We start from the raw sequence: 26,089 nt of genomic DNA, 5'->3' as shown, positions 1-26,089 counted from the left end.
CGGAGGGAACATGAAGGTGGAGGTGACGGGTGCAGAGAGGGGTATTAGGGCAGAGGGGCAAGGGTGGGAAATAATTGCAGAAGAGTGCAGGTGGGAGGAGGAGAGAGCGGTCCCCATCAATTAGTGAAGTTAGGGAAGGGTGCGGAACGGCCCCGCTGGTTAGGAGGATTTTCGGGCGGATGGCACAGAGCAACCCTTGCTGTTGCAGAGGATGAATATGGAGAGGGTTTAGGAACGGCCCCTCCTCGAACTGCGCGAGGACAGAAAAAGGGCACAGCACGGCCCCTAGCGATGAAGATCACAGGGTGGACAGCACACCTCACCCGAGAGAAGAGGACCAGGAAGGGGTTTCTGCGGCCCGGCCGAGAAGACGCCAAAGGAGTGGCGGGGTGGATGCCCTGGGCTCACAAGAAGAGGATCTACTCAACCCGAGCATGTGCTCGCAGCAGCAATGCAGGAGCCCAGTAAGGAAGGAGATGAGGAGCATCGGAGTGGAGGCCAGGCCGCAGACGGGTGATGGCAGGGTGAAAAGAGGTGAGCGGGAAGGGGACTGGTCAACTGCATGGCAGAGGGGGTACACGAGAACAGGGGCAAGCAGTGAAGGGTCTGGTTTGCAAGGGGTAAGAAGAGAGATTGGTGTACAGGCTATTGGAGCCTGGGTGGGAGAAAGGAAAAGTTGCTCGGTGGAGGTACAAACGGACAAGGTGATTGAGCCATTGGCACTCGAGGTACAGGTTTCAAAAGACAAAGAGGTTGAGGTGAAGGGCAAGGAGAAAAAGCTACCATACATGGGCATCACAAATCGTTTGGGAGTACACTTGATGACAGCGACTAAGGATGAGATTCAGGCAGGGGAATTTGTGGAGGTTTTTAACCTGCTTCATAGGGAAGTGAGAGCAAAGGAGGGTTCTAAGGAAGAGGAGAGAGAATTGGCCTCGCGCCCAAGGGTACCAGTCACAATTGAAAATTGGACATCAGCATTTATTATCTACGCAAGCGTCTACTGCAAGAAATTTCCTGAGAGATGTGTGGCCCTGCTAAAATATATGGATGTAATTAGGAAGGCATTTACAAGTTTTGGGGGTTTTGCATGGGTGCGTTACGATGAAGAGTTTAGGACAAGGATGGCAAAGGATAGCCAGGCGGTCTGGGGTGAAATAGATATGGATCTATGGCTGCAGTGGATGGCACCAACGAGGCCTGCCCTGACACTACACACTGCAAGTGGTTTGCCGGTGTCTCTCCGGCCCTTTCTTGGTCGCCCGGGAGATTTAGTGGTATCCCCGCTGGGAGTAGTACCCAAGAAGGTCTCAGGGAAATTTAGATTGATACACCACTTATCCTTGCCTGAGGGCATGTCTGCCAATGACTTTATCGCTCCGGAAGAGTGTGGGGTGGTATACACAAGTGTGGACCAGGCGGTGGGTTTGGTGAGGACAGCGGGGTGCAGGGCCTTCATGGCCAAGTGCAACATTAAGGCGGCTTCTGAGGATTTTTGGCTGCTGGGAATGCAATTTGAGGACCGCATCTACATTGACAAAGCTTTACCAATGCGGTGCGCAATTTCTTGCGCCTTGTTTGAGCGTTTCAGTACCTTTTTGCAGTGGGTTTTTTCATACAGTTCTGGTTGGGAAGGGGTATGGCATTACCTGGATGATTTTTTGTTCATTAGCAGGGCAAACAAGGGGGGGGTGTGGAGAGATGCTACAGATATTTCAGGACTTGATGGAAGAGTTGGGGGTGCCTTTGGTGGAGGACAAAACAGAGGGACCGGCAATGGTGTTGACCTTTTTAGGGATTGAATTGGACTCAGTGGCCATGACCTCACGCTTGCCGCACGACAAGGTGAGCAAACTGGTCGGATTGCTGGAGAAAGCAGTGGGGGCTCGGAAGAGGACGCTAGTGGAAATGCAGAGACTGGCGGAGCATTTGAATTTTGCATGCAAGGTGGTGGCCCCAGGGCGGACTTTTTGTAGAAACATGGCGCGGTCTATGGTGGGAGCAAAGTGCCCACATCATCGGGTACGGGTATCAGGTGCAGTTTGGGAAGACTGTAGTATTTGGCTGCATTTTCTGGAGGGTTTTAACAGGGTGTCCATGTGGTTGCAAGAGGATCCGGTGTCATGGGAAGTGCAGATATTTTCTGATGCAGCAGATGCGGGAGGGTTCGGAGTGTTTTGGCCAGGAAGGTGCGGGAGGGTTCGGAGTGTTTTGGCCAGGAAAATGGTGCGCGGAGAAATGGCCATCGCAGTGGTTGAAGGAAGGGAGGAGCATAGCATTTCTTGAATTTTTTCCTTTGTTAGTGGCAATGGAGTTATGGGGGAAGGAGTTGCAGAACAAGAAAGTGAATTTCAGCATTGCCAACAAATGTGTGGTTCATGTAGTGAACAGGCAGTCGGCAAGGGATCAGAGGGTGGCAAGGCTGATGAGAGAGTTCGTGCTGCGTTGCCTGGAATGGAATGTGGTGTTTAAGGCAACCCATGTACCGGGGAAGGATAATGGCATCGCTGATGTATTATCTCATTTTCAATGGCAGAGATTCTGTGGATTGGCTCCGGGAGCGTAACAGGAGCGGCAGCGGATTCCAGAGGAGCTGTGGAAGATAGGAAGCTGAGAGCGCTTTCATTGGTGGAGGGTTCGCTTGCCCAGGCATCTAGAGAGGCATACAGGAGAGCTTGGAAGGATTTCATAGGAGGGGGAGCTTGTAGTTGGAAGGGTAGGGGGATGCGGAAGAGCGGAGAAAGGATGATGTCACTGTCTTCCTTTTGAGGTGCATGGATGGTCTAGGGCAACCACAATGGGGAAATTGGCAGGGATAGCTTTCTATGGGAAATAGTTTTGGGGTTTTCAGCTGAGTGGTGGAGAAATGGCGACCAGGATGTTGGAAGGATGGGCAAGGGAAAGTAGGAGGGAAAAGGACAAGAGGAGACCGGTATCGGCAGACCTACTAGCAAGGTTGTGTCGGGCTGTGGGGGGGGTTTCTGGTCGGCCTGGTAAGGAGAGTTGTTTGTGACTTGCTTTACATGGCTATTCTCTGAGGCCTTTATGGTTTCTGAGCTGGTGGGAGGAAAATGTGGGGTAAGCGGACTTCGCTGGGAAGATGTTCGTTTTACAGAGTTATGGTTGGATATCAGGATTAAGAGGTCTAAGACAGATCAAAAAGGAAAGGGTTCTTGGGTTTTGCTGGGTCGGGGGAGCAAGGATTTGTGCCCGGTTCAGACAGGTTTGGCATGGAAGGAGCGTTGTGGGGGGAGGACAGGTTTGGTTTTTCAGCATGAGGATGGGACGGCAGTATCAGCGGAGCAAGTTTTGGGGTCCTACGAAAGGTTTTGGTAGCGGTAGGGGAAAAGGCGTAGGAGTTTGGAACTCATTCATTTAGGATGGGTGCAGCATCTGAAGGTAGTAGATTGGGCTTATCGGAGGACAAGGTTAGAAGTTTGGGGCGGTGGAAGTCTGGGAGATACAAAGGGTACGTCAGGGATTTGGGTAAAGGGGACGTTTGAAAGAAGGTTTTGGGGGATGGTGTTAATGTTCATAACACAAATCAAGTGTCATCGACAAACAATGAGATAAACACAAGAAAGGAAAGGGTTAATGAAAAACAACCAGAGGGGAAGGTGACTGAGCACACCATCGGAAGACTTATCAGGTTCAAATACAAATATTTCTCTACACACAAAGTAACATAATTATATTATGAAATGCTTTGTTTTTTTATTTTCTTATTTGAATTTTTTTGTGTGCAAGGCAGTAAGGATAAAATTGAAAGATGATTGAGGGGGCCTAATGAACACATACAGAACGACACAAGTGGATGAATGAGCTTCAAGAAACATCACAAACAACAAGGTTCTTCAGAACACTTCTAAACTCTCCTAAACCCACCAAAAAGAATCCCCAACTACCATTTTGTTAACCTGTCCTCTCCACTGCTAACTTGATAGCCAAACAAAACCCACAAAGGATACAGGAAGGATGCTGGGCTTTTTAAAGTCCCCTGAACCTCTTTTAGAGTGGTCAAATGCCTCTGATTGGCTGGTTGAAATCCTATCTTGAGACTCGGGCCTTGCAATTGGATAGCTTGCCTCACAGCTTCCTTGAGTCCATTGACGTATTTGATCCTTTGGAAACCCACATAAATTCTAATGTGACACGTTAGAGCCTGCCACAAAAGCTCAACCTTCTTGTGGTTGACATTTTGTGAAGTTCGGGCACCCCTACTTAGGTTACCCTGGTTTACTGTCCGGTGATGTTATGACTTATGCAGCTCTTAAAAGCGGAAGAGCTTATTAAACGAGTGTTTACATAATCCTGTAGTTTATCACCTCACACACTGCAACCTTGGTTGTTTTTCAGAAGCTTAGGAGCAATTTACAAATAACTTTTTAAAAAAAGAGACGTTGGCAACATTTCCTATACAAACAGGATCACCTCTTATACAACCGTGTCTTATTGTTAGTAGCACTTGCATTCTAGGGCTTATAGTTTGATGCTGTCCATTTGAATATGGGCCTAAAAACGCCAGCAAACCAATTACCGTTAACTAACAAGTTAGTGCTTGACAACTCTCCAGGGCAGACTCAAGGAACCGCTCCCAACCTCATTTGACATTATTGTGTGAGTCAAATATTGTGCTTTGTGTTTTCATTTGCCTACGAATTCCACTCAAAATAAGAAGGTTGGTGCCTGGATTTACTTAATGCAGCTTTTCGAGATGGGACCGCGAGCAGACTCAGTGACCAGACCTTTACAATAATGAACACTGCAGGATTTCTCATTTCCACAGCGGTTGTGTGTGAACAGCTGTTTTTGAGCCCTAACCTGCCATGGCAGCATCTACGTTCCCCTGACTGAAGGCCCAGACATGCAGCGATCATGTTCCATTTTTTTTTACAGGCGACAACAAATGTGTGTTGTGTTTCTTATTGGTAGTGAACGTCCATGTTCTTTCTCACCTCTGATTGCAGAGCTGGCAAGCGAAGCAGTCCAAATGGTAAACATTATCTCTGGCCCTCATCACCATCTCGAAGGCAGGGATCAGCTTACTGCAGGCAGCACAATTCCCAGTGGTACCGAAGAGCCTGCCAAGAAAGCATATTCATTAGAAACAATTTTAATTAAATGGTGGAAGGACTAATTAAGTGTAATTAGCAGTATAAAATACAGTATTTCACTAATAGGCATAGCCAGCTCCATTTTGCTGTCTAAATTGAAGGGTATGAGAATGGAGGGGAAGAAATGCACAATAAAATACACTAACATACTGTCCGCATGTTATAATTTTAATCCCAAAAATACATTGTATAAAACCGTTCAGCAATATCTTGTACAAAAAAATGCATTTTCATCACATTATGTAAAATGTGATAACTGAAATATTTGCATTTCAGTGGTCTGCCTGGGAGTGGTGCACGTGTGTATTCACACAGAAAAGTATGGTAATACAGAAGGGGGGCCTCAGGGGGAACGCAAAGCGTTCCCCCTCTGGGGTATATTTTGGCACTGCACATGGCCAGTGAGTTGGCCAGTGGGGGAGAGCACCTCCGGGGGTTATTTAAGGTGGCAGGGAAGGTTCGGGAAGGAGGCGACGGTTGGATGTGAGATTGATCAGTCCTGGTCGCCTGCTCCCGAGCCTTCCCTGAATTAAGCCTGGTTAGGGTTTTTTTCGTGGTTTTGAGTTGAGCAGGGGTTAGTTAGCAGTGGGTGGTTAGGCAGTTTAGTATATATAAAAACATTTTTTTTAAAAAAGTTAGTCGGAGGTACCGTAAATAAGGTACCTCCACTTACGTTGTGCAGGGATGCCTCGCCTGGTCGCGTCTCTTACGTTTGGTTCACTAGGCATTTTCGGGTCCAGTGGGTGATTTCACAGGCTTAAGTTTTGTTTAGGCTGTCCGGGGAATTGTGTGGGCATGAGTCAGCTGCAGATCTTGTGCGTGTCTATTTCATGGGGCGGCCAGGGGACCATTCGCAAGGCGAATAGGTGCTAAGTGCCCTATTAGGCGCTTTTGTTGCAGCTTTCCCTGCTGCCTTTAGGGATTTTCTGCTTCGTTCAGCCGTCTGCTTCCTGGTGCCTCTGCTTGGCTCTTGGAGTAGTGTGGGTTTGGGCCTGGGGCACGGAGCGCTGCAGGTGCCAGGCTCTTTTGGGGTTTGAGTTGCCGCTCCTCATAGGGTCCTTTTGGCGTCAGTGGGTGGCATTGGACTGTTCGGCGCCGGGGTCTGCTTGTTTTAGCTTCCATAGGCGTTTAGCATATGCGCAGTAGCAGCAGGTCAGAGGGGGCAGTGCGGTCATTTTAAAGGGGCAGCGTCAATATTTCTGTGCCTTGTCAGTGCGGTGTGGCTCGCTCGCTGCCTGGGGGCAGTGTACTATGTCGTTTATTCAGCCCCAGTTGATCTTGGGCCCCTGGTTTTGTGTGCTATTGCTCTTGGGACGGATTAGGAGCTAGGGGAGGGGGCTTTTTAGGGCAGGGGTATTATTGAGGTTGGGGTAAATAAAATTTAAAAGAAAAAAAACATTTTTTTTTTGTTAGATAATAATTCCTAAATTCTCTATCTGGGAATTATAGTTTTTACTTAACTCGTGGTAGGGTTATTAGTTTTTATAGCCCAATTGCCTTTTTGGTGCTCCCATTTCTAGGGGTATCTGGTCCACGGGTAGGTACTGGCTCGGGGGCGCAGTTTAGCTAGTTGAGCGACAAGGGGCATATGTTAGGGCACTATCAGACTAGTGGTGCACGATGGTGGGCAAGGGAGCAAGTAAGAAGGGTCTGGTTGATCCTAGGGCACTGAGGGAGGCCCTGGAAATTATCAGCAGGGCATCTAAGGGCCAGCTGGAAGGGGCGGTGGTGGAGGTCACGGGTGAGGTGGAGTTAGATAGGCCACAGCATAGAGCAGCGGCAGATGGGGCTCTCGCGGCAGTGGTGGCGTGCACCCCTGCGGCGGGGAGAGGGGAGGTTTGGGAATCCAGGGGTAGGAAGATGAGGAGGGAGATATACAGGAGAGCATCTAGGGGAGAAATGATTTTAGGTGGAGATCCAGAAAGGGATGGAGTCAATGATGGCCGAGGGGAGCAAGGGGAGGTTAGGAGTGCTCAAAAAGGGGTGGGTCATGGGAACCACGGTGGGAGGTTGATGGGGTGTAGAAGGGGGTGACAGGGAAGAGGGGAAAAGGGGGTAAATACCTGCGGAAGAGTGCAGGTGGGAGAAGGAGAGAGAGGTCCCCAATAAATTGAGGAGGTTATGGAGGGGCGCGGAACGGCCCCTCCGGTTAGGAGTGTGGGCAGAGGGCGCTGCACAGCCCCCGCTGGTAAAGAAGACAGAGTTTAGGAACGGCCCCTCCTCGGTCAGTGAGGGGAGAGTCTAGAGGGTGCAGCACGGCCCCTAGCGATGAGGATCACAGGGTGGAGGAGTGCACACCTCGCCCGAGAGAAGAGGACCAGGAAGGGGTTTCTGCGGCCCCACCGAGAAGATGTCAAAGGAGTGGCGGGGCAGACGTCCCGGGCTCGCAAGAAGAGGATCAACTCAACCCGAGCATGAGCTTGCATCAACAATGGTATTTAAGGGGTGATGAAGCTGGATTGGAGGATTATGTCGGCAGTGGGAGGAAGAAGGGTGTAGGGCTGTAAGGAGGAGGGGGGAGGAGAGAAGGAGTCTGAGCTGGGATTGTGAAAGACAGGTGCAGGGCAGTCGGGGGGCAAGAGGTCGGGGGAACAATTGGCTGGGAGAGACTGCTAACATGTTTTGTCCCCGCATTAGGAGCCCGTTAAGAAAAGAAATGAGGAGCATCGGAGTGGAGGCCAAACCGCAGACGGGCTGTGTGGAAAGAGGTGAGCGGGAAAGGGAATGGTCATCTGCATGGCAGAGGGGGGACACGAGAAGCAGGACTGGAAATGAAGGGTCTGGTTTGCAAGGGGTAAGGAGGGAGACTGGTGTACAGACTATTGGAGCCTTGGGGGATGAGAAGGGCAATTGCTTGGTGGAGGTTCAAACGGACAAGGTGGTGGAGCCATTGGTGCTCGAGGTACAGGTGGTAAAAGAAAGTGAGGTTGAAGTGAAGGGCAAGGGGAAAAAACTACCTTACATGGGTATCACAAAACCTTTGGGGGCGCACTTGATGGCAGCGACCAGGGATAAGATTCAGGTGGGGGAATTTGTGGATGTTTTTAAGCTGCTCCATAGGGAAGTGAGAGCAAAGGAGGGGTCTAAGGAACAAGAGAGGGAACTGGCTTCACACCCAAGGGTCCCAGTGACAATTGAGAATTGGACATCAGCATTTATTATTTATGCCATGTAATTAGGAGGGCATTTACGAGTTTTGAGGGCTTCGCTTGAGTGCAGTATGACAAGGAGTTTAGAGCCAAGGTTGGCGGAGGACAGTCAGGCGGTTTGGGGGGAGATAGATATGGATCTCTGGTTGCAATGGAGGGCGCCGACGAGGCCAGCTCCAAAAGGTACACACGGCAAGCAACTTACCCATGCCTTACCGGTCCTTTCTTGGTCGCCCACCCCAGAAGGGGCGGGGGTAGGAGGCAGGGGTCAGCCCTCAGCAGCATGTTGGGCTTTCAATAAAGAAGGCTGCACGAGGTGGATGTGCAAATTTAAACACGAGTGCAGCAAGTGTGCGGGTCGGCATCCGGTTACAGATTGTTTTCAGGCAGGGGACAGTGGGTCAGGGCGAGGAGCGGGGCAAGGAGGTGGGGGGGAAGGACCGCATGCCAGTTAAATTGGGGTGTTCTGGTAGGTCGGGCTCAGTTTATCGGAAAAGGAGGGGGGCACAAGGTTTGATGAGAGGTTTTGGGGGCGATCCAAAGGGGGTAGGAGAGGGGTGAGGAGGAAGACGCTTAGGTAGGGCAGGGGAGGGCCGCAGGGGGATGTAACTGTCAAAAAGGTTAAGGGGTGGTGACCGTCGTTTGGAGGGCATGGACAACGGTGGTGAAGCCCTCACGCTTGCCGCACGACAAGGTGAGTAAGCTTTAGGCTGCATGAACGGGGGTGCGGGAGCGCCTCTGGTGCAGCAGGGGGAAGTGATGAGATGGGTCTGCATGGACGGGGGTACATTAGGGCCCCTGGTGCAGCTGGGGGAAAAAAATGGAACAACGAAGCAAGGTGCTGGAAGAGTAATTTATATGGAATGGTCTGCATGGAAAGGGCGCAGGTTTGGCCCCTGGTGCAGCGGTGGAGAGGAGTAAGGAAGAAAAGGGGCCTGCATGGACGGGGTGCACTAGGGCCCCTGGTGCAGGTGGGAAACAGGGGGTAATGGACGCAAGGAGCTAGAAGATTAAGTTATATGGAATGACTGCATGGACGGGGCGCAGGTTTGGCCCCTGGTGCAGTGGTGGAGAGGAGTAATAAAGAAAAGGGCCTGCATGGACAGGGGTGCACGCGGGCCCCCGGTGCAGGGTGGGCAACACAGGACCATTGTCGGAAGGTGAGGGATGCCGGGGGGCAAGGGTGAGCAGGAGGGTAATAGGATAGAGGAGAAAGGGGGTCTATGTGGGATTTGGTGCATTGTTTAAAGGATAGGTGTGAAAGGTGCAAAATATAGTGGGACAGGTAGGAGAGGACCGGGGGTGTTTCCGTAGAGGGATAAGGAGATGGCCAGGTGAGGATGGGTTCCTAAGGAAGGTGTTACTAGTGGTGTGGGAAAGGTTAGGAGTGTGGAATTCATGGATTTAGGATGAGTAAGGGTCTTGAAAACTAGCTGGTTGGGGCTTATCGGTTCATAAGGTGAAGACTTTAGGTCGGTGGAGGTCTGGGAAGTACAGGGGATATTAGGGCTTGGGTAAAAGGGGGCTGTTTGAAATATGGTCAGGGGTCTGGGGAGGCCGGAAGGTGGTGGGGTGGTCGTGAATGGATAGTAACATTGTAATTTCTGTTTCAGATGCTGCGCGGAGTTCGGGGGAGATGCCGCAGCCTTGGTTTGTGGGCCACGCTTTTGTTAAGTGGGCAGGGAAGGAGGAAGAGAAAAGGGTCTTTTGGCAGGCAATTGGGTTGCAGCTACAAAATGGCTCTCCAGGGGGTGTGTTCATTCTTGAAGGGGGAAAATGTCTTGGTAAGAGATGCAAGTGTGGCTCTCCTTAGAAAATGAAAAGGGATTTGCTAGGGGTCCAATAAATGGGGCCTCAAACATGTGTAGTTTGGACTAAGTTGTTGCCACAGAGAGGTTGGAGGGGAACGAGAAGTGAGGGAGCATTAGATCAGCAAGGGAAGGGGATAAACAGAGAGTTGGTAAAGTTTGTGCCTCGGCGGCGGTACAGGTTGGGACGACAAGGAAGTAGTTATGAAGGCTTCATGATATTTAGAGAGGATGGGGTCCATCTGTCAGTTTTTTGGAAATACTCATTATTTGTCAGAATTGACCTGGTGGGGAGAGATATGGTAAAGAGTTGGAAGTAGAAAGGAATGGTGGGGGGGAGGGGGGAGCAGAAAGAAAACCTCGGGGGAGGTTTTTTTCTGGTGCCAAGGGCATGGCCCCTTTAGATGTGGGGGGAGGGAAGCACAATGGGAGAATGGCAGGGGAAAGGATGGGGTGGTGCTGTTTGCACAAGCTGGCCACCCCGGGGAAACAGGTATTGAACCTGGAGGGGCATGGCCCCGGGGAGAAAGTGGGACGCCTGGAGAAGTGGTAAGGAGATGGTACGGTCCAAGGGATAGTTAGGGAGGAAGTGAAATGATTTAATTGTTGGGGTAAAGGAAAATGATTAATTATTAATTGGTTGATTAAAATATTTTGTTAGTCTGTAAGCCCATGGAGCCAGGTAAGCGGTTAATTGTAAGCTTTGGCCTGTCACATTAAAGCAACCTTTTCCACTTTAAATGAGTCTGGGTTTTTGTGCTGTAAGCCAAAAGGGGGGCCCCAGGGGGAACGCGAAGCGTTTCCCCCGGGATATATTTTGGCGCTGCACACAGCCAGCGAGTTGGCCGGTGGGAGAGAGCGCCTCCGGGGGGTATTTAAGGTGGCAGGGAAGGTTCGGGAAGCAGGCGATGGTTGGACGTGAGATTGACCCGCCCTCCCACCCCCTTTTTTGGGTTATGTCAGGTAGCTGGTTTTATTCTCTAGGGGGCGGGGGGTCCATGTAGTTGGGGTTTTTCCGGGTTATACCCTCTATGTCAAGTTGTTACAGGGGTTTAGTTTCTGTTCAAGGTCTTTATTGTTTCGGTAGTTTTGTGTGACAAGTTAGGGCACTAATGAAGTTGTGATGTAAAATTTCTTGTTGCTTATGTGGCAGGTCAGACTGGCTGCAGGTCATAGGAAGCGGGAGATTGGTGTAGAGGGTAGTTTTTATGGGTTTGGAAGTTGTTTGGGTTGCCGGGGGCATGGCCCCTTCAGATGTGGGGGGAGGGAAGCACAATGGGGGAATGGCGCAGGAAAGGATGGGGTGGGTCTGTTTGCACAAGTGGGCCACCCCGGGGGAACAGGCATTGAACCTGGAGGGATATGGCCCCGGGGAGAAAGTGGGATGTCTGGAGAAGTGGTAAGGAGACGGTAGGGTCCAAGGGATAGTTAGGGAGGAAGTGGAATTATTTAATTATTTAATTGTTGGGGAAAAAGAAAATGTTTAATTATTAATTGGTTGTTTAAAATATTTTGTTAGTCTGTAAGGCCATGGAGCCAGGTAAGCGGTTAATTGTAAGCTTTGGCCTGTCACATTAAAGCGACCTTTTCCACTTTAAATGAGTCTGGGTTTTTGTGCAGTAAGCCAAAAGTTGCATTTATTTGATGTGTAGCGAGGAATTTTATCAGGTAGAAATAATCGGAGATATGAGTGAAAACTTGTTTTGAAACAGGTTGTCAAATGTGCTGTAGCTCTTAGGCCTGACATGGCATAAGCTTATGCTGGGGTCAGCAGCCATTCGACAAGTAATCAAATAAGTAGTTGGTCACAGTGTGGTGGATTTCCATCTGCTAGGGGAAATCCCCAAGATTGTTTTAAATTTTAGGAGCCCTAGTGAATGGATTCTGTCACGAAAACCAGATCTGCTAAACAGTTTCACTGTCTGACAGTGATCTATGTTTTGCAAACTAGTGTTGGTGGGTTTGTTTGTATCCAGATGGGCCCATTAGCCATTGGGTTCATTATTGAACTTACCAACCCTCACATGAAGGACACCCTCTGTATGTCTGCATGTCTAATTGGCATGATATGATAGTCATTTATAACGTGCTTAATACACAGAGGTTTCTAAGCGTGGACCCGGAGATCGAACCTGTGTTGCTCTGTGTGCACGTTTCCCCTGAGCTATCCTCCCGAGACATGCATATCAGCAGATTGTGTAGCTGCAATGGGGCTTCACTTTCTTTTAGAAAGTGTCAAGCCGATTTTGTTTACAAAAGTGTAAACCCGATTTTGGTTGTCAAATCGGCTACAAAAGTCATAGTAGTCTCCAATTTGGAAGGAACATGCAGGGCTACCTCATGCAGATGCCTTCCCATTTCTAGTTGGCATGCACAGTCCAAGTTATTTTAATTTTCACATAGGCTTTTTTGACATACTAACGGCAATACCCTTAAAAGAGGACTAGCAATTTAAAATGTCATAATTGTATAAACCCAGCTGTCTGGTGGCAGTTTATGATCAATAAACATAAGTCATGTCTAGGTTTTGAATGGTGACTGCTGGGATTATACAATTATACAAGTACAAGCATTGGATGTCATATTATTGTCAACAGTGACTCATGCTTTACAGGACTGGGTGTGTAATAGCCATCTGTCCAGGATGTACCCATGACAGTCATGTGGTAGCCAGCACAGGACGTTTCTCCTTGATACCCCTGAGAAGCATAACACCTTCCTCCAGGGAATTGGACCCCTCCCAAGGAGGTGTCCGGCCGTGACAATGGCACTCTCACATCAGGGTAATGATTCCTGATGTCCTTTTCAAGTAGGCCCACAGAGGAAGAGGGCAGACATAGAGTAGCCCAGAGGAGAGGTTCAGACCACAGGGAGGCCTAACCATTTTGGATTTGCCTGGGCCGCCCAAACTCTTTGGGCCCATGCCCCACTTCCTGCAGAGCAGGTACTCAGTGTTTGATATCAGCTGGCAAAGCACACTTGTTACAGCAGCCTGGATTGGACCCTTGACAACAGGCTTGCTCTGGTCCAGTCCACTGTAGCATTTTGCCTTTATAAGAGGGGAGACTGTGGAAGAGTCTTTGGACTTCAAGACAAGAAGGATTAAACTGGAACTATTTTGGGGGTACAAGTACAACCTATTCCAAAGTCCTCTGCAACAGAGGCAAAGACATAAGGCTCCAAGGAAGAGGACATTATTTTCCCTGCTCATCCCAAGGACACATTGGGATGAAACATATCTGTGGACAAGGCTGGATGTGGCAGCATCCTTGCAAGTGCCCATTACAAGGCTTCCTGGCTTTTAAGGCAGAGGAAAGGGTACACCTTGCCCCTACAGTCCTTGGACTGGGCCTCAGAGCAAATTAGAAGTCATTGAACAGCCCTGGACACTTGCTGCTGCCACAAACTGCTTGTGAGTTACACCACCTGCATGTACCAAGCTTCTTCATGCTATGTGCAGCTGGGTTTACGGCCTTTCCAGCAAATGCATTTTTTTGTTTTTTTTAATGGGCAGTCCTCCCCCCCCACAACCCCCTGTTTTCTACCCTTTAAAACTCCAAAATTAACCCTTTACCCTTTAAAAACATGAATTCGATGCACATTTTTCGATGCAAATCCCTTGATGCAAATTAATTTGATGGAAAGTCCATCAATGGATTTACTAGATACCGTGCAAGCTACTGCTTGGACCGCACATCTTGTTGGACACAGTCAAACAGCTTACCACCTGATGTCGAATCACTACATCAAGAAGCTCCTAGCAGCCTGGATCAAAGACATGGAGTCCCCAGAGCCCGAACTAAAGGTATTTGAAGTGTTCCTGTTCCCATTGCCTGTCTTAAAGGGCCCTAGCGACTTGTTAGACCCCTGTCACTACCTTTTAAAATATATTTTTTGTTAAACTTAAACATGTTTGCTGAACTTCTTTTCTGTCTGCCCTGTCCTCCAACCCTGAGGTGTACTTTATTCCAAAGCCTGCATTCACTGTTTTTTCCTTTACAAGGGTGGGTTATTTGTGCATTTTTAGTTTAATTAAAGTTTTGCATTTGTATAGAACCTTGATTGTACATTTCTTCTGTTCCGGTGCCACAGTAATATTGCTGTTTTGGATGCCTCTGTGTTAGCCCCCGTCCCTACTGAAGAATATAGCCTGTCCTCTGCCCACACTACCAACAGAGTCAAAGGAGGTATATCATTCAGGTTGTGTTTGTTTCATCTTTATGATTGTGATCACTTCTGGTGTATTAGTAGTGTGGGCCTAGTAAGTACATTAGCGACTATTCATCCCTGTACACTTAAAGAGCAGTAGTTATTTTTCAAAGTGACTCAGCAACGTTTTCATCCCAATACAACACTGGTTTAGTAGGTGGGTGAGTTTCATATACGTTATTTCCTCGAGCTTTCGATACTGGTAGGGATTTCATTTGTAGGCTGCCAGGGTAACAACTGCGACACTTAGTGACTGCCATGAAACCCTTGCCACTGCCTCTGCGACCCATGCTGAAGGAATTTAGAGGCGGGGCTCCTGCAAGCAAGTGCATAAATCAGGAAGCACTCTGCTTTCTGGTTTCTGTTCTTGTGCGCGGAAGCTGAGAGAACCTTAGAAGCAGCATCTGGACTGGTGCTGACACGGAGGTGACAGGAAAATGCTATTTAATATGTGTATGTTGTATGTATGTATGTATATATGCATGTATGAATGAGCAAGTGTGTGTTGTGTGAATGTTGTTTGAATGCATGAATATGTGTTTGAATAAGTGAGCAAATACTGTGTGAATGCTGTTTGAATGTGTGAATGAGTGAATGCATGTGGGTGAGCTTGTGTTGGGTTTCTGCCAGGCTGTTGGGCTGATTTGGGCAGTGTGGGAGAGGGTGGAGGAGGGGGGAGAAGGAGAGAATGTGTACTGACCATCTATTATAGTGTATCACAAATTCCCAGTAAAAAATGTCATGCCAGAGAAAGAAATGGCTAGACTGGTTGCATGAAAAATGCATTATAGCCCTGTAATCACACGTATCCCTTTAAAGGCATGATATAACAAGCATGATGAGTGTTGTTACATGGCTAGACTGAGATGTTGATGAAATCCGTCTAGCCATTTCTTACTGTGGCATGTTTTTTACTAGCCATCTATGATAGAGTATCATAGATGCCCAGCAAAAAAATGGTATGGCACAGTAAGAACTTGCTAGACTTACTGCACCAAAATGCCAGCCTCAGCACCTAATAAAACTTATAATGTTTGTATTAAAAGCATAATAAAGCAAGCTAATAAAGATAACTGTTATTTTGTGGCTAGTATGCATTTTGATGCAATCAGTCTAGCCATATCTTATTGTTGCATGACATTTTTTACTGGGCATAGATGGGCAGTAAAAAATGTCATGCCAAAGTAAGAAATGGTTGGACTTAATACGCTGAATCACCAGTCTAGACGAGTAATAACACGTGTCATGCTTGCAAACATGATGAGTGTTTACACATAGCTAGACTGCCATTTTGATGCAATCAGTCAAGCCATTTCGTACTGTGGCATTTCTCTTCTTTACAAGGCATCTATGATAAAGCAGGCATGAAAGACATTATTGCATGACTAGACTTTTTTGTGCCACCAGTCTAGCTATAATATTTTACTAAGGCATGGCATTTGTTACTGATCATCTAAGATGAAGTGAACATGATAAGTGTTATTATATGTCTGGACTGGCCTGTATTGGATCAGCCAGTTGAAACATGTGTTCTTTTTGTGGCATGGCATTTTTAATGACAACGCCAACAGGAGTATGTTTTCATGTGCAGGTACTGGCATATATTGACAGAGCTAGTCTAGACATAATTTTCTATGGTATCATTACCTGCATTATGCACAACATGAGTATGTTCTTATATGGGAATACTGTCATATACAGGTGCAGTCAGCATGATAATGCGTGTGCACAGGCAGTGTGAACATGTTTTTATACTGACATATTGTGTGGAAAGGCATCATGAAAATACATCGGGAAATGCTCCTGTGCACCGTTGGTGACTTGCATCGATTGGATCTTTTCATGAATGGCCCTACACAAACAATTGCAAACTGGCTTTTTTTTTTTAAATTTGATTTTATTGGTTTTAAGGTAACAAAACATTTCACTTTTTACAGCACTATTAGCGTATGGTTACATTAAAGAAACAGCATTAGAGTTTTCATTCAGTAGACCGCTGCTATATTCAAGTCCGTTCTTTGGTTGTAACAGAGAAAATAACATAGCCCATTCCCTCCCACCCCCCTCCCCCCAGCGGGACGTGCATCTTTGCGACATCACTTTTCTCCATCAATATAACCATAGTGGATAGAGTTTTGCCCACTTATCCTGTGGTTCTCTCTGGTTCTAGGGTCAACACCATTTCTCAATGAAGGCCATTGGGTTTTTGTTTTAACTCAGGGTCCAGCATCATTATCTGATTGGGAGTCCGTCGTCTCAGAAAGATGTTTACTTCGGAATTCCGACCATAGGGTCTCGCATTGTGACGCCTTGTTATGTAGTGAAGCAGTGATCGTCTCCATCGTGTAGATGTTGGTGGATAGGCAGATCCATTCTTTCTTACTTGGGACTGTTCTGGATTTCCATTTTGTTACAAGCAGCGCTCGGGCTGCGAGGAGTAACTGTGGAGCAAGACCTCTGAGTCTGGTCCATCCATCCTCGTCCCTCTCCAGTCCAAAGAGAATCAGACGTGGGTCCGCATCTCTTTGTATACCATCTATGTCTTTGATCCATGTCAGGACTTCTTCCCAAAATACCTTTATGTGTGGGCAGCTCCACCACATGTGCCAGTAGTCGGCTGTCTCTCCACATTCCCGCCAGCATTTTGGGCTCAGTGTCTGGAACATCCGGGACAACTTGAGTGGGTCGTATTGCCAGCGGTGTAAGAGTTTAATGGCATGTGCTTTGTATTGGCTAGAAAGGGATGTTTTGGATGCTGCTTTGCACATCAATTCCCATTGTTCAGGGTCTATCTCCTCTCCCAGGTCTCTCCCCCATCGGCTTCTGAGATTTTCCGTGGATCCGTTGCCTGCTTCGATGAGTTCCCTGCACATCAAGGATATCAGACCCTTTAGTTCAGACTTGGAGTCCAGGATTCGTTCGAACGGGGTGAGTTCTCTCTGGAGCTTTTCCTTCCACGCAGGTTTCGTAAGGACTCCTTTTATCTGGATGTATTGGAAAGTGGATAGCGGGCCTATTCCTAGGACTTCAGTTAGGTCCGGAAGAGATATGAAGGTGTCCTTTTTCAGAAGTTGCCCCACTCTTTCGAGGCCCGCCTCATACCAGGATTGGTATCTACCTACGTCGGGTATTTGGTCGTTCATACCAGGGGACCATAAATGGCTCAGTGGAGACGGCCAGGTGGTAATCTTGTTCATTGCTTTGCCTGGTTGCCAGATTGTCCATATAGTACTCAGTATTGGATGGCCCTTAATTTTCCGCTGGATTCTCTTACGGGGGGTCCATAACCATTCCGACACTGTGGCTGGGGAGAAATAGTGGTTGTCCATGTGGATCCACTGGAGGTGGTTGTGGTCACGCAAGTGTGAGATAAGGACACGTAATTGTGAGGCTTTGTAGTATCCTCGCAGGTCGGGAAGACCTACTCCTCCTCTGTCCTTTGGGAGCGTCAAGGTGTCATACCCGATTCTCGCCTTCTTCCCCTGCCAGAGGAATCTCAACATGAGCCTTTTGGCCTCTGCGAATAACTCATCTGGTAATTCGATAGGTAACATCTGGAAAGGGTACTGGAATCGGGGAAGACATACCATTTTAATGGCATTAATCCGCCCTAACCACGAGATTGTGAGCTTGTCCCATCTTTGCAGATCAGCCGAAAAACTACGGAGGAGGGGGGGAAGTTTGCTTTATATAGATCCGTCAAGTTTTAGAGTGATCTGGATGCCTAAGTATTTAAGTACTGAATGTTCAAGTCTGAGGCCAAGGGGAGAATACCTAGTTTCGTTTTCTTCTTGTGTACCTTGCAAAGGGAACAATATTGATTTAGACTTATTTACTTTAAACCCAGAAAGTTGGCCATATTCTTCTAATAGTTGGAGAGCATGCGGGACAGATATAGAGGGATTAGTAATGTGTAAGAGTATGTCGTCAGCATAGAGTGCTATCTTATATTCCCTGGTCCCCAATCGCATGCCTTCTATTCTGGAGCTGGCTTGTATATTTTGGGCTAGAGGTTCCAGGGAGAGCGCGAAGAGAATCGCGGAGAGGGGACATCCCTGTCTAGTACCTCGTCCTAGTCCAAACCACCTGGAGTATTCCCCGTTGACCGAAATAGACGCTTTGGGGGATGCATATACAGCTTGTATACCCTTCCTAAATCTCGGCCCTATTCCCACTTTGCTAAGGACCGCCCACAGAAATCCCCACTCCACTCTGTCAAAGGCCTTTTCCGCATCTATCGACAATAGGGCAGGGTTACCTGGTAGCTCTGGTGATGAGTGGATGAGATGGAGAGTTTTGCGCATGGTATCCGCTCCTTGCCTACCCATTATAAATCCGACTTGGTCGTTGTGTATAAGGTGGGGGATTAGTACCTCTAGCCGAGCAGCTAGTACCCTAGTATAGATTTTGACATCTAAATTAAGTAAAGAAATTGGGCGGTATGAGCTACAGTGTTTAGGGTTCCTTCCTTCTTTTGGGATAACCGTTATGAGGGCCTTCGTGAAGGAGTCGGGGGCTGTTCCTGTTTCTAGTATCTCATTGAAGAGCTCGGTCAGGAATGGTGTAAGTTGAGCGCTGAAGGTTTTATAAAACCCTGCAGTATACCCATCCTCACCAGGAGATTTGCCTACGGTGAGTCTCTTGATTGCTTCCTGAACCTTGGGTTCAGATATCGGGGATTCCAACAGATCAGCTTCAGAGTGCGAAATTTTGGGCATATCTACCAGGGAGAGATAGTGATCTGTGTCTAGTTGCCCTGGGGACACTTCTGAGGTGTACAATTGCTCATAGAAGCTGGCGAAGCTCTCCGGTATGGTGATGGGGGTAGGGGGGGTCTCGGGGTTTTCTTCAATTATCTCATTCACTTTTCGTTCCGCTCTTTGCTTTCTTAATCTGGCTGCCAGTAGTGCGTCAGCTTTGTCCCCTTTCTCATAGAATTTTTGTTTGAGAAATCGAAGTTTGCGTACGATTTGTTCATGTTCCAATAATCTCAGTTCTTCCCTTTTAAATTGCGCTATTTTAATATTATCACAATCTGCTCCTAAGTGTCCCCTATTCTCGCTTTCCAGTTTGCATATTTCAGACCTAAGCCTATGCTCGATGATCTTCCTTTCCCTCTTCTTGGTAGATCCTTCACTTATTAGGATACCTCTCCAAGTGGCCTTACCCGCCTCCCATACTGTTTGCTTGGAGACTTCCCCATTGTTATTTAGTTTAAGGTATTCCTCGATTTCAGTCGCCATTTCAGTTTTAAATATTGCATCTTTCCACAGGCTTTCGTTACAGCGCCACTTTCCTCCTGGAACAGGCAAGTCTGCCCATTTTATGTCTGACAGGACCATATCATGGTCCGACCAAGTTATCGGGATGATTTCCGATGACATCGTGGATTCCAGAAGGTCCTTGGTGAGGTACAAATAGTCGATCCGGGTGAAAGTTTTGTGCGGATTAGAATAAAATGTGTAACCTCTATCATGCGGGTGTTTAGTTCTCCATACGTCTTGCAGATCATATATCTCCATTATGTCAGGGAGTCCCGTGTAATCACTTCCCGGTTGGTTTCTTGTCTCAGGGTTACCTGGTTCCCAGTCTTTGGTCGGGTCTGCCCACAGATTAAAGTCTCCTCCGAGAACAACCTGGCCCGATGCTTCTAACATTATTTTGGGTATTGTCTTCTCTAGAAACTTGGATTGTCCCGTGTTGGGAGAGTATATTACTGCCACTGTTACTCTGACCTTTGCGATTGTCCCGGATATCAGGAGGGCACGCCCACTCACATCAGACCAACTCTTTTCCACTTCAAAGTTAATTCCATTTTTGACCAAAATTCCGACTCCTCCCTTCCTGAGTGGACCAGAGCCCCAGAATTCCTTTCCCCCTTTTTTCCCTAATATCCCCCTCTCTTCTCCCTTAGCGAACTTTGTCTCTTGTAGAAGGAGGACGTCAATTTGAGATCTACGGAATTCCCTTGCCACCAGTGATCTCTTGGTTGGTGAATTGAGGCCTTTCACATTAAGTGTTCCTATCCTAAGGGACTCCCTGTCCTTCTGCTCTTCAACCGGTGTCATTTTCAAAGTATGTCGATCGTGAATTTGTGACCCGCATTGAGTAGATGTATCTTAGATAAAGACTCATGGATTCTTGAGCCATCTTTAGTGTTGCCGCTGGCGCATCATATTCTATTCGTTTATTGCCCGCCCAACCCCCCCTCCCCCAAACTCTCCCAACTTGACGGCGTTCGTGCAGACCCAAGTAGAAACGTGGATCCGGCATCGAACCACCCCTGGGGACCATTACTTCACGTCCCCAAGATCACATTAACATCATAGTCTTGACTGAGCCCCCGATCACCCCCCTTCTCCGTTTACATGACCCAAATCTCTTCAGAGCCCATAGATCCTTAAGTAGTTCTGGTCATGAACATGTGTATTAAAATGTATGCCATCTTACCAGTATTGCGATTCATTAGTTCTCACCCCCTGGAGGGGTGTTACCTCTCCGGTATTTTCTTGAACCCTTAACTCGTTTCCTCCTGGGCCCCTGTATGCGCCATCTTCTTTCCTCTCGACGCTGGTCCTCTCGACCGTCTTCTTCCATGTTTGGACCAAGGAGATCTGAGATACACGCCTTGATCTCCCCTTCCGAACTCAACTTGGTTTTGTTCCCATTATAGTCAAAGGATAGGGAGAAGGGGTATCCCCATCTGTATCTTATATTCTTTTCCTTCAGATGCTTGGTGAGGGGGCCGCACATGCGTCGGAGTGCCAAGGTCATAGTGATAGATCTTGATATATCGTGACTTGGGATCCTTGGAATGTGATTGATTCACTGCTTCTTGCTTTCGTTAGGATTCTCATCTTGTCCTGGAAGCGGTGAAATCGAGCTAGGACTGATCTAGGTCCGCCTGGAGGGCCGCCAGCTCTGTGTATTCTTTCTGTCTTTGGTTCATCAACCTCTCCGTCGGCAAGTAAGAGCTTGATGATGTCATGGAGGGCATTCCTCAGATCACTCTCTGTTTCCCCCTGTCGTTCCGGAATACCGAAGATTCTCAGGTTGTTCCGTCTCTCCCGATTTTCCAAGTCGTCGAGCTTAAGTTTGAAGCTCTCTTCACGTTGCTCCAATTCAGTCATCCGCTGGTCCAATTGTGCCTCCAGGGTATCTATTGATGCTTGATTATTCTCAACTCCGTCCAACCTTTCCTCCATGGTGTCCAGTCGTTGGGTGATTTTATCAATTTTGGAGCCAATACTGGCCCCCATATTTTTAATTTCTCCCAGGAGAGCAGCGATGTCTCCCTTGGTAGCCGCGGACTCACTCACTGAGGGGCTCTGATTCGCCATCGTGGAGTCCAGGGTCTCGGTAGAGGTCGGGACGTAGGAGAATGTAGCCAGTTTGTCCTTTATGTCCATTGGTTCTCCCGAGGTACTGTGGTGTTGCTTGGGGTATTTGGGTTATCAGATTGCAGAGGAGGCACACGCCCCTGAATCGGGGGCCCAACCCTCTGTACTTCAGTAGCCGTGGTCTTGGCTGGCTCGTTGGGAGTTGAGAGGTCCTGGTGCGGCTGTGGTTATGCAGAGTGATTATTTCCTCAGTTGAGGCCTCGATCGTAGGCTTTGTCCCCCTGGTGGCGAGTCCGAACTCACCGTCGGTGCTTGGCCTCCTGTGACTCAATACAGTCCCATGGACGTGTGCAGGACCGGGTATGATACGGAAGGGCTTGGAGACGCTCTGCTCATCGATCTTGTATTGGGTGTTCCTGGTCACAGGCGGACGAGTCCTCGTCCACTGCGCACCTCCAGGACAGTAGCCGCGGTGGGGCACAGTTTGTCACCCGCCCCGGGTCTCTTCTTCTGTACGGAGACCGTATCACACAGTTCTTTCTTTCAAGCTGCGGTAGGGCGAGCCGTATGTCGGGGGTGCCCGGGGGTTCATCCTGTGAGACTGTTTCTCAGGTTTGTTGTGGCAGGTTTCACCCTGCGTGTCCGGTTTCGTTGGGGCTTAGCGGGCTTTTCCGGCTCTCCGCGGCGTTGAGGGGCCAGGTTCGCAGCAGCGCCACCTCGCACCGCGTATCTCCCACCTTCAGGTTGGTCCCGTCTCTTGCTCCCCACCGACAACGCTGATCGTTCGTGGTGGAGGGCCTCCCGTTCACTGCGGGCAGTGCCCTCCTCTTCAGGGCTCTCAGCTGTGGGGCCTGCTCCAGCTTCTCTGCTGTTCGCCGCTCGTTGTTGCCTGAGGGCCCGCCAGTCGTCCTATTGCTCATATGTTGGCTCGGCTTCGCGGAGCGATTTCTGGGCGAGTCTTCCACCGTTTTTGCTCCGGATTCTCACCACATGGGGGGGGGACCTTCCGACAGCAGTACGTTCAATTTTACCACGGGGGGGGCCTTAAGTGGGGGCTCAGTCCACTTTGGGGGCCGTGGTTGCGGAGCTCACGCGCAGAGCATGCCTGTCCGTGCGCCCCCTGGTGGCCAGTGCAAACTGGCTTTTTAACCAATTTTTCCCAAACAGTGTTCTGTATGATGCACCATTTTAACCTATTATTAAAAACATTTTCTTCGGGGAAAAACCCCCTGGGCCATCCTTGGTTGGTTCAGGGTCCCTCAATGCGCGTGTTCGCTCGTGCAAATTTGTGGCAAATATTGACACCCTACCAATTAAACAATTCACCAGCCGCTACTAACAGTATGAAAACAAACATAAAGTGGGTTCTTAGGACCCACTTTATTAATGGAAATCACACCGTGAAGTTTGGCTTTCTGTAATGTGCCATTTTTGCAAAGGCAAGATTGAAGAATAGTATTTATCGGTATAAGTCAGACCAAATCATTGAAGATGTTAGTATTATGTCCGAGTGGATTGATCTTATAACCAACACATGACTTGGATATGGTACATTGTCCACATACAATCCGTGAAAAGAAAGTATATGGAGTGTGATGATTCATCAGCACAGAGTGATTTCATCAGGTTTCAACAACCTGACATATTTGTGCTTCACCGATGAACCCACAACTACGAACTAGGACTGCTCTAGATCTTAGGCTTAGTGCAATAGCTAACACATCACTATATTCTATCATTATTAATGCTAATAATGTATATGTCGCTGTGGATCAGAAGCATAGCGTAATAACTCACATGCACTAGTATGCTCTGTCATATGCTAATAATGTATATGTCGCTGTGGATCAAAAGCATAGCGTAATAACTCACATGCACTAGTATGCTCGGTCATATGCTAATAATGTACATGTCGCTGTGGATCAAAAGCATAGCGTAATAACTCACATGCACTAGTATGCTCGGTCATATGCTAATAATGTATATGTCGCTGTGGATCAGAAGCATAGCGTAATAACTCACATGCACTAGTATGCTCGGTCATATGCTAATAATGTACATGTCGCTGTGGATCAAAAGCATAGCGTAATAACTCACATGCACTAGTATGCTCTGTCATTGTTTATGCTAATAATATATTTAGAAATGTTTTCTGTATTTGTCTTGCATATATCCATTCTTTATTCTGTATCATGTTTTCTGTACTCGTATTTAATATTAAAAACAACGTACAAACTCACACAACATTGCAGGACTTCATTTCGGGTCGTTACACTGTGACCTTATCATGGTTTGCCCGCGATTTTCAAACAATTAGAAAATAGACGCTATGGAGCGTCTAGTTGGGAAAACAGTCACCCTTCAAGTGAGGATCTTTCAATATAAACGGATTGGGGAGTCACCCAAAATAGCTAGAGCTTCATCCATACTCACTATATAATATATGTGTGTACACGGGTCACTAAAAACTCTGTTGTTGTACACTCTCTTTGGCATTCCATTCTTATGAGAATCTTCGTTGATCCACTTTGCACTGAGAAGACAAGTTAGAAAACACATGTTTGTGTATTTTGTATTACTATAATTGTAGTTTTGAGGAAATGGTGTTGGTGACATTCATTGTATGTTCATTTTTCGGACAGAGGCTTTGTTTGGCCAGAATCATTGCTTCAATTGCAGACCAGTATACTATTTTTCAAGAGGAATCCATTTGGCGGAATAAACTTTTTGTTAGGATCTTTTATTTTGATGGATGAATTGTTTGTAGAGTCTGCCCTGATAATGCATGGCCACTCACTCTGCCGGTTAAGTACGTGTGATGACGCATTGTGAATAAAGAAAACATTTCATCAAAGAAGTTAAAGCATATTCATTATAATCAATTGATTGTTTTGTAGTTTTTATCACTAGGGTGACACCAATACTTGAGGGGGTCCCCCAGATCTTGATTATATCCTGAAAAAGTGCAATTCAGGTTCTTGGTGTACAGCAAATATTGTGCAATACCTGTAGAATGACTTAGGGTACCAAGCGTGGTGCCCACCACAGTGATTTATGTATGAATTCCTGTGATTTCATCAGGTGTATGATGTCACTTCTGCTACCCGTGGCATTTTGGTGAATTGACATCCCTAGATACCAGGGCTCTCCCTTTTGGTGACTAAACTTCTCCATTCTCCCCTCTTTGATTAGTAATTCTTCTGATGGTTTACACTGTATTGATTATTATCCAGTTTTAGCCATTGCTTAACTCAAAGGTGCTTGCCTTCTTATCTCTTAATGCCTTGTGTATCCTGCTTTCAAAACAACCCCCAGGTTTTATTTATATTTGAATCTTGTGTTGGGCCTATTTCAAAGTGGCTCATTTTGTGTCAAATATCGCTGACAGTTACTGTGTGTTTGCCTGGCAGCAACTCTTTTTTGTAATGCCTTTTATTGTCTGTTTTCAATATGGCCCCCCACTATGTCTGCTTGTTTGTTATAGACGTTAGGCTTATTTTATGTTTGGCTGGTGTAAAAAGGACTACTCTGCACCCATCCCTGGCCCATCAGTTTTATTCCACTGCAGATATTTCTCTACTTGAGCCTGTCCTGGGTAGATTCTGACCCTGCCAGCTTATGCCTTATGATTGCTTTGGTGCACAGTTCTGTTCCCTGATCCTGCTCCCAGTGTGAAGTCCATTTCACTTTGTGCGTCACCACACCAGTGTTCCATTGCTTCTCTCCTTTCCCTTCTGCTGTGACTACCCTCAAACTCCAGGAAACATGGCACATTCTGCCTCCACCTGTTTGCCTTATTATCTGCTCTGTGCAGTTTGGAGGTCACACCTCTCCTTCCTGCTCACATAGCAGCTCTCTTGACACCACTTTCCTCTGCTGCGCTCTTTTGTTCTCATCTGTTCAGGTGTGTTTGTGAGTTTTAGATTGCATCGTCTTCCACCATATTCTATATTCTTTGTTGCCTGACTGGCCAACTTTCCATGAGTATATATTAGCTTTTTCTCCCTTTTTGGTGCCAACTTGTGTGCATTTAGACATATGTGTGTGCTCTTCTGTATAGCGGGGCCTAGACTATTGCTTTGAAACAGCCACCCGGTCAGCAGTTCATCCCACACGTCCTTCCCTCTCTATTCCAGAAGGTTTACTTGGAATGCAAACATTTTGTGATGGTCAGAGGCAATGCAAAGTTGATGGCTTCATTCTCTTGGTTCTCATCATTGCTTACTGATAGAGTACACACGGTGGTGATACATCCATTCGAATAAACAAGTATGCCCATTTCCTGCAGAGTACCTCAGCATTCTGCTCTTAGCTTTCTCCACTGTAATTTCTATATGGGACCCCTGGCCTACTTACTCAGAACTTTTGGAGTCAAGTTAGATATTTAAACGGATGACACCCAATTGATTTTTCATCTACAGTATGCAAATAGTTCACAGATTCAGAGTTTCAAGGAGTGCTTAGAGTAG

General features: G+C 47.4%; 1 protein-coding gene across 11 annotated transcripts in view; it reads right to left on the bottom strand.

Moving 5' to 3' along the window:
* LMO1 (LIM domain only 1) overlaps nt 1–26,089 on the bottom strand; it is a 701,992-nt gene that overhangs the window by 37,827 nt on the left and 638,076 nt on the right. For all 11 annotated transcript variants that reach the window (XM_069623720.1, XM_069623721.1, XM_069623726.1 and 8 more), the window contains one exon: nt 4,956–5,081. In XM_069623720.1, coding sequence (XP_069479821.1) covers nt 4,956–5,081 — 126 coding nt within the window. The remainder of the gene's footprint in view (nt 1–4,955; nt 5,082–26,089) is intronic.

This window comes from Ambystoma mexicanum, chromosome 11 (assembly GCF_040938575.1).
Source record: "Ambystoma mexicanum isolate Mex_15411 chromosome 11, UKY_AmexF1_1, whole genome shotgun sequence".
NCBI lineage: Eukaryota > Metazoa > Chordata > Amphibia > Caudata > Ambystomatidae > Ambystoma > Ambystoma mexicanum.
This window is presented reverse-complemented; position numbering and strand designations above follow the sequence as displayed.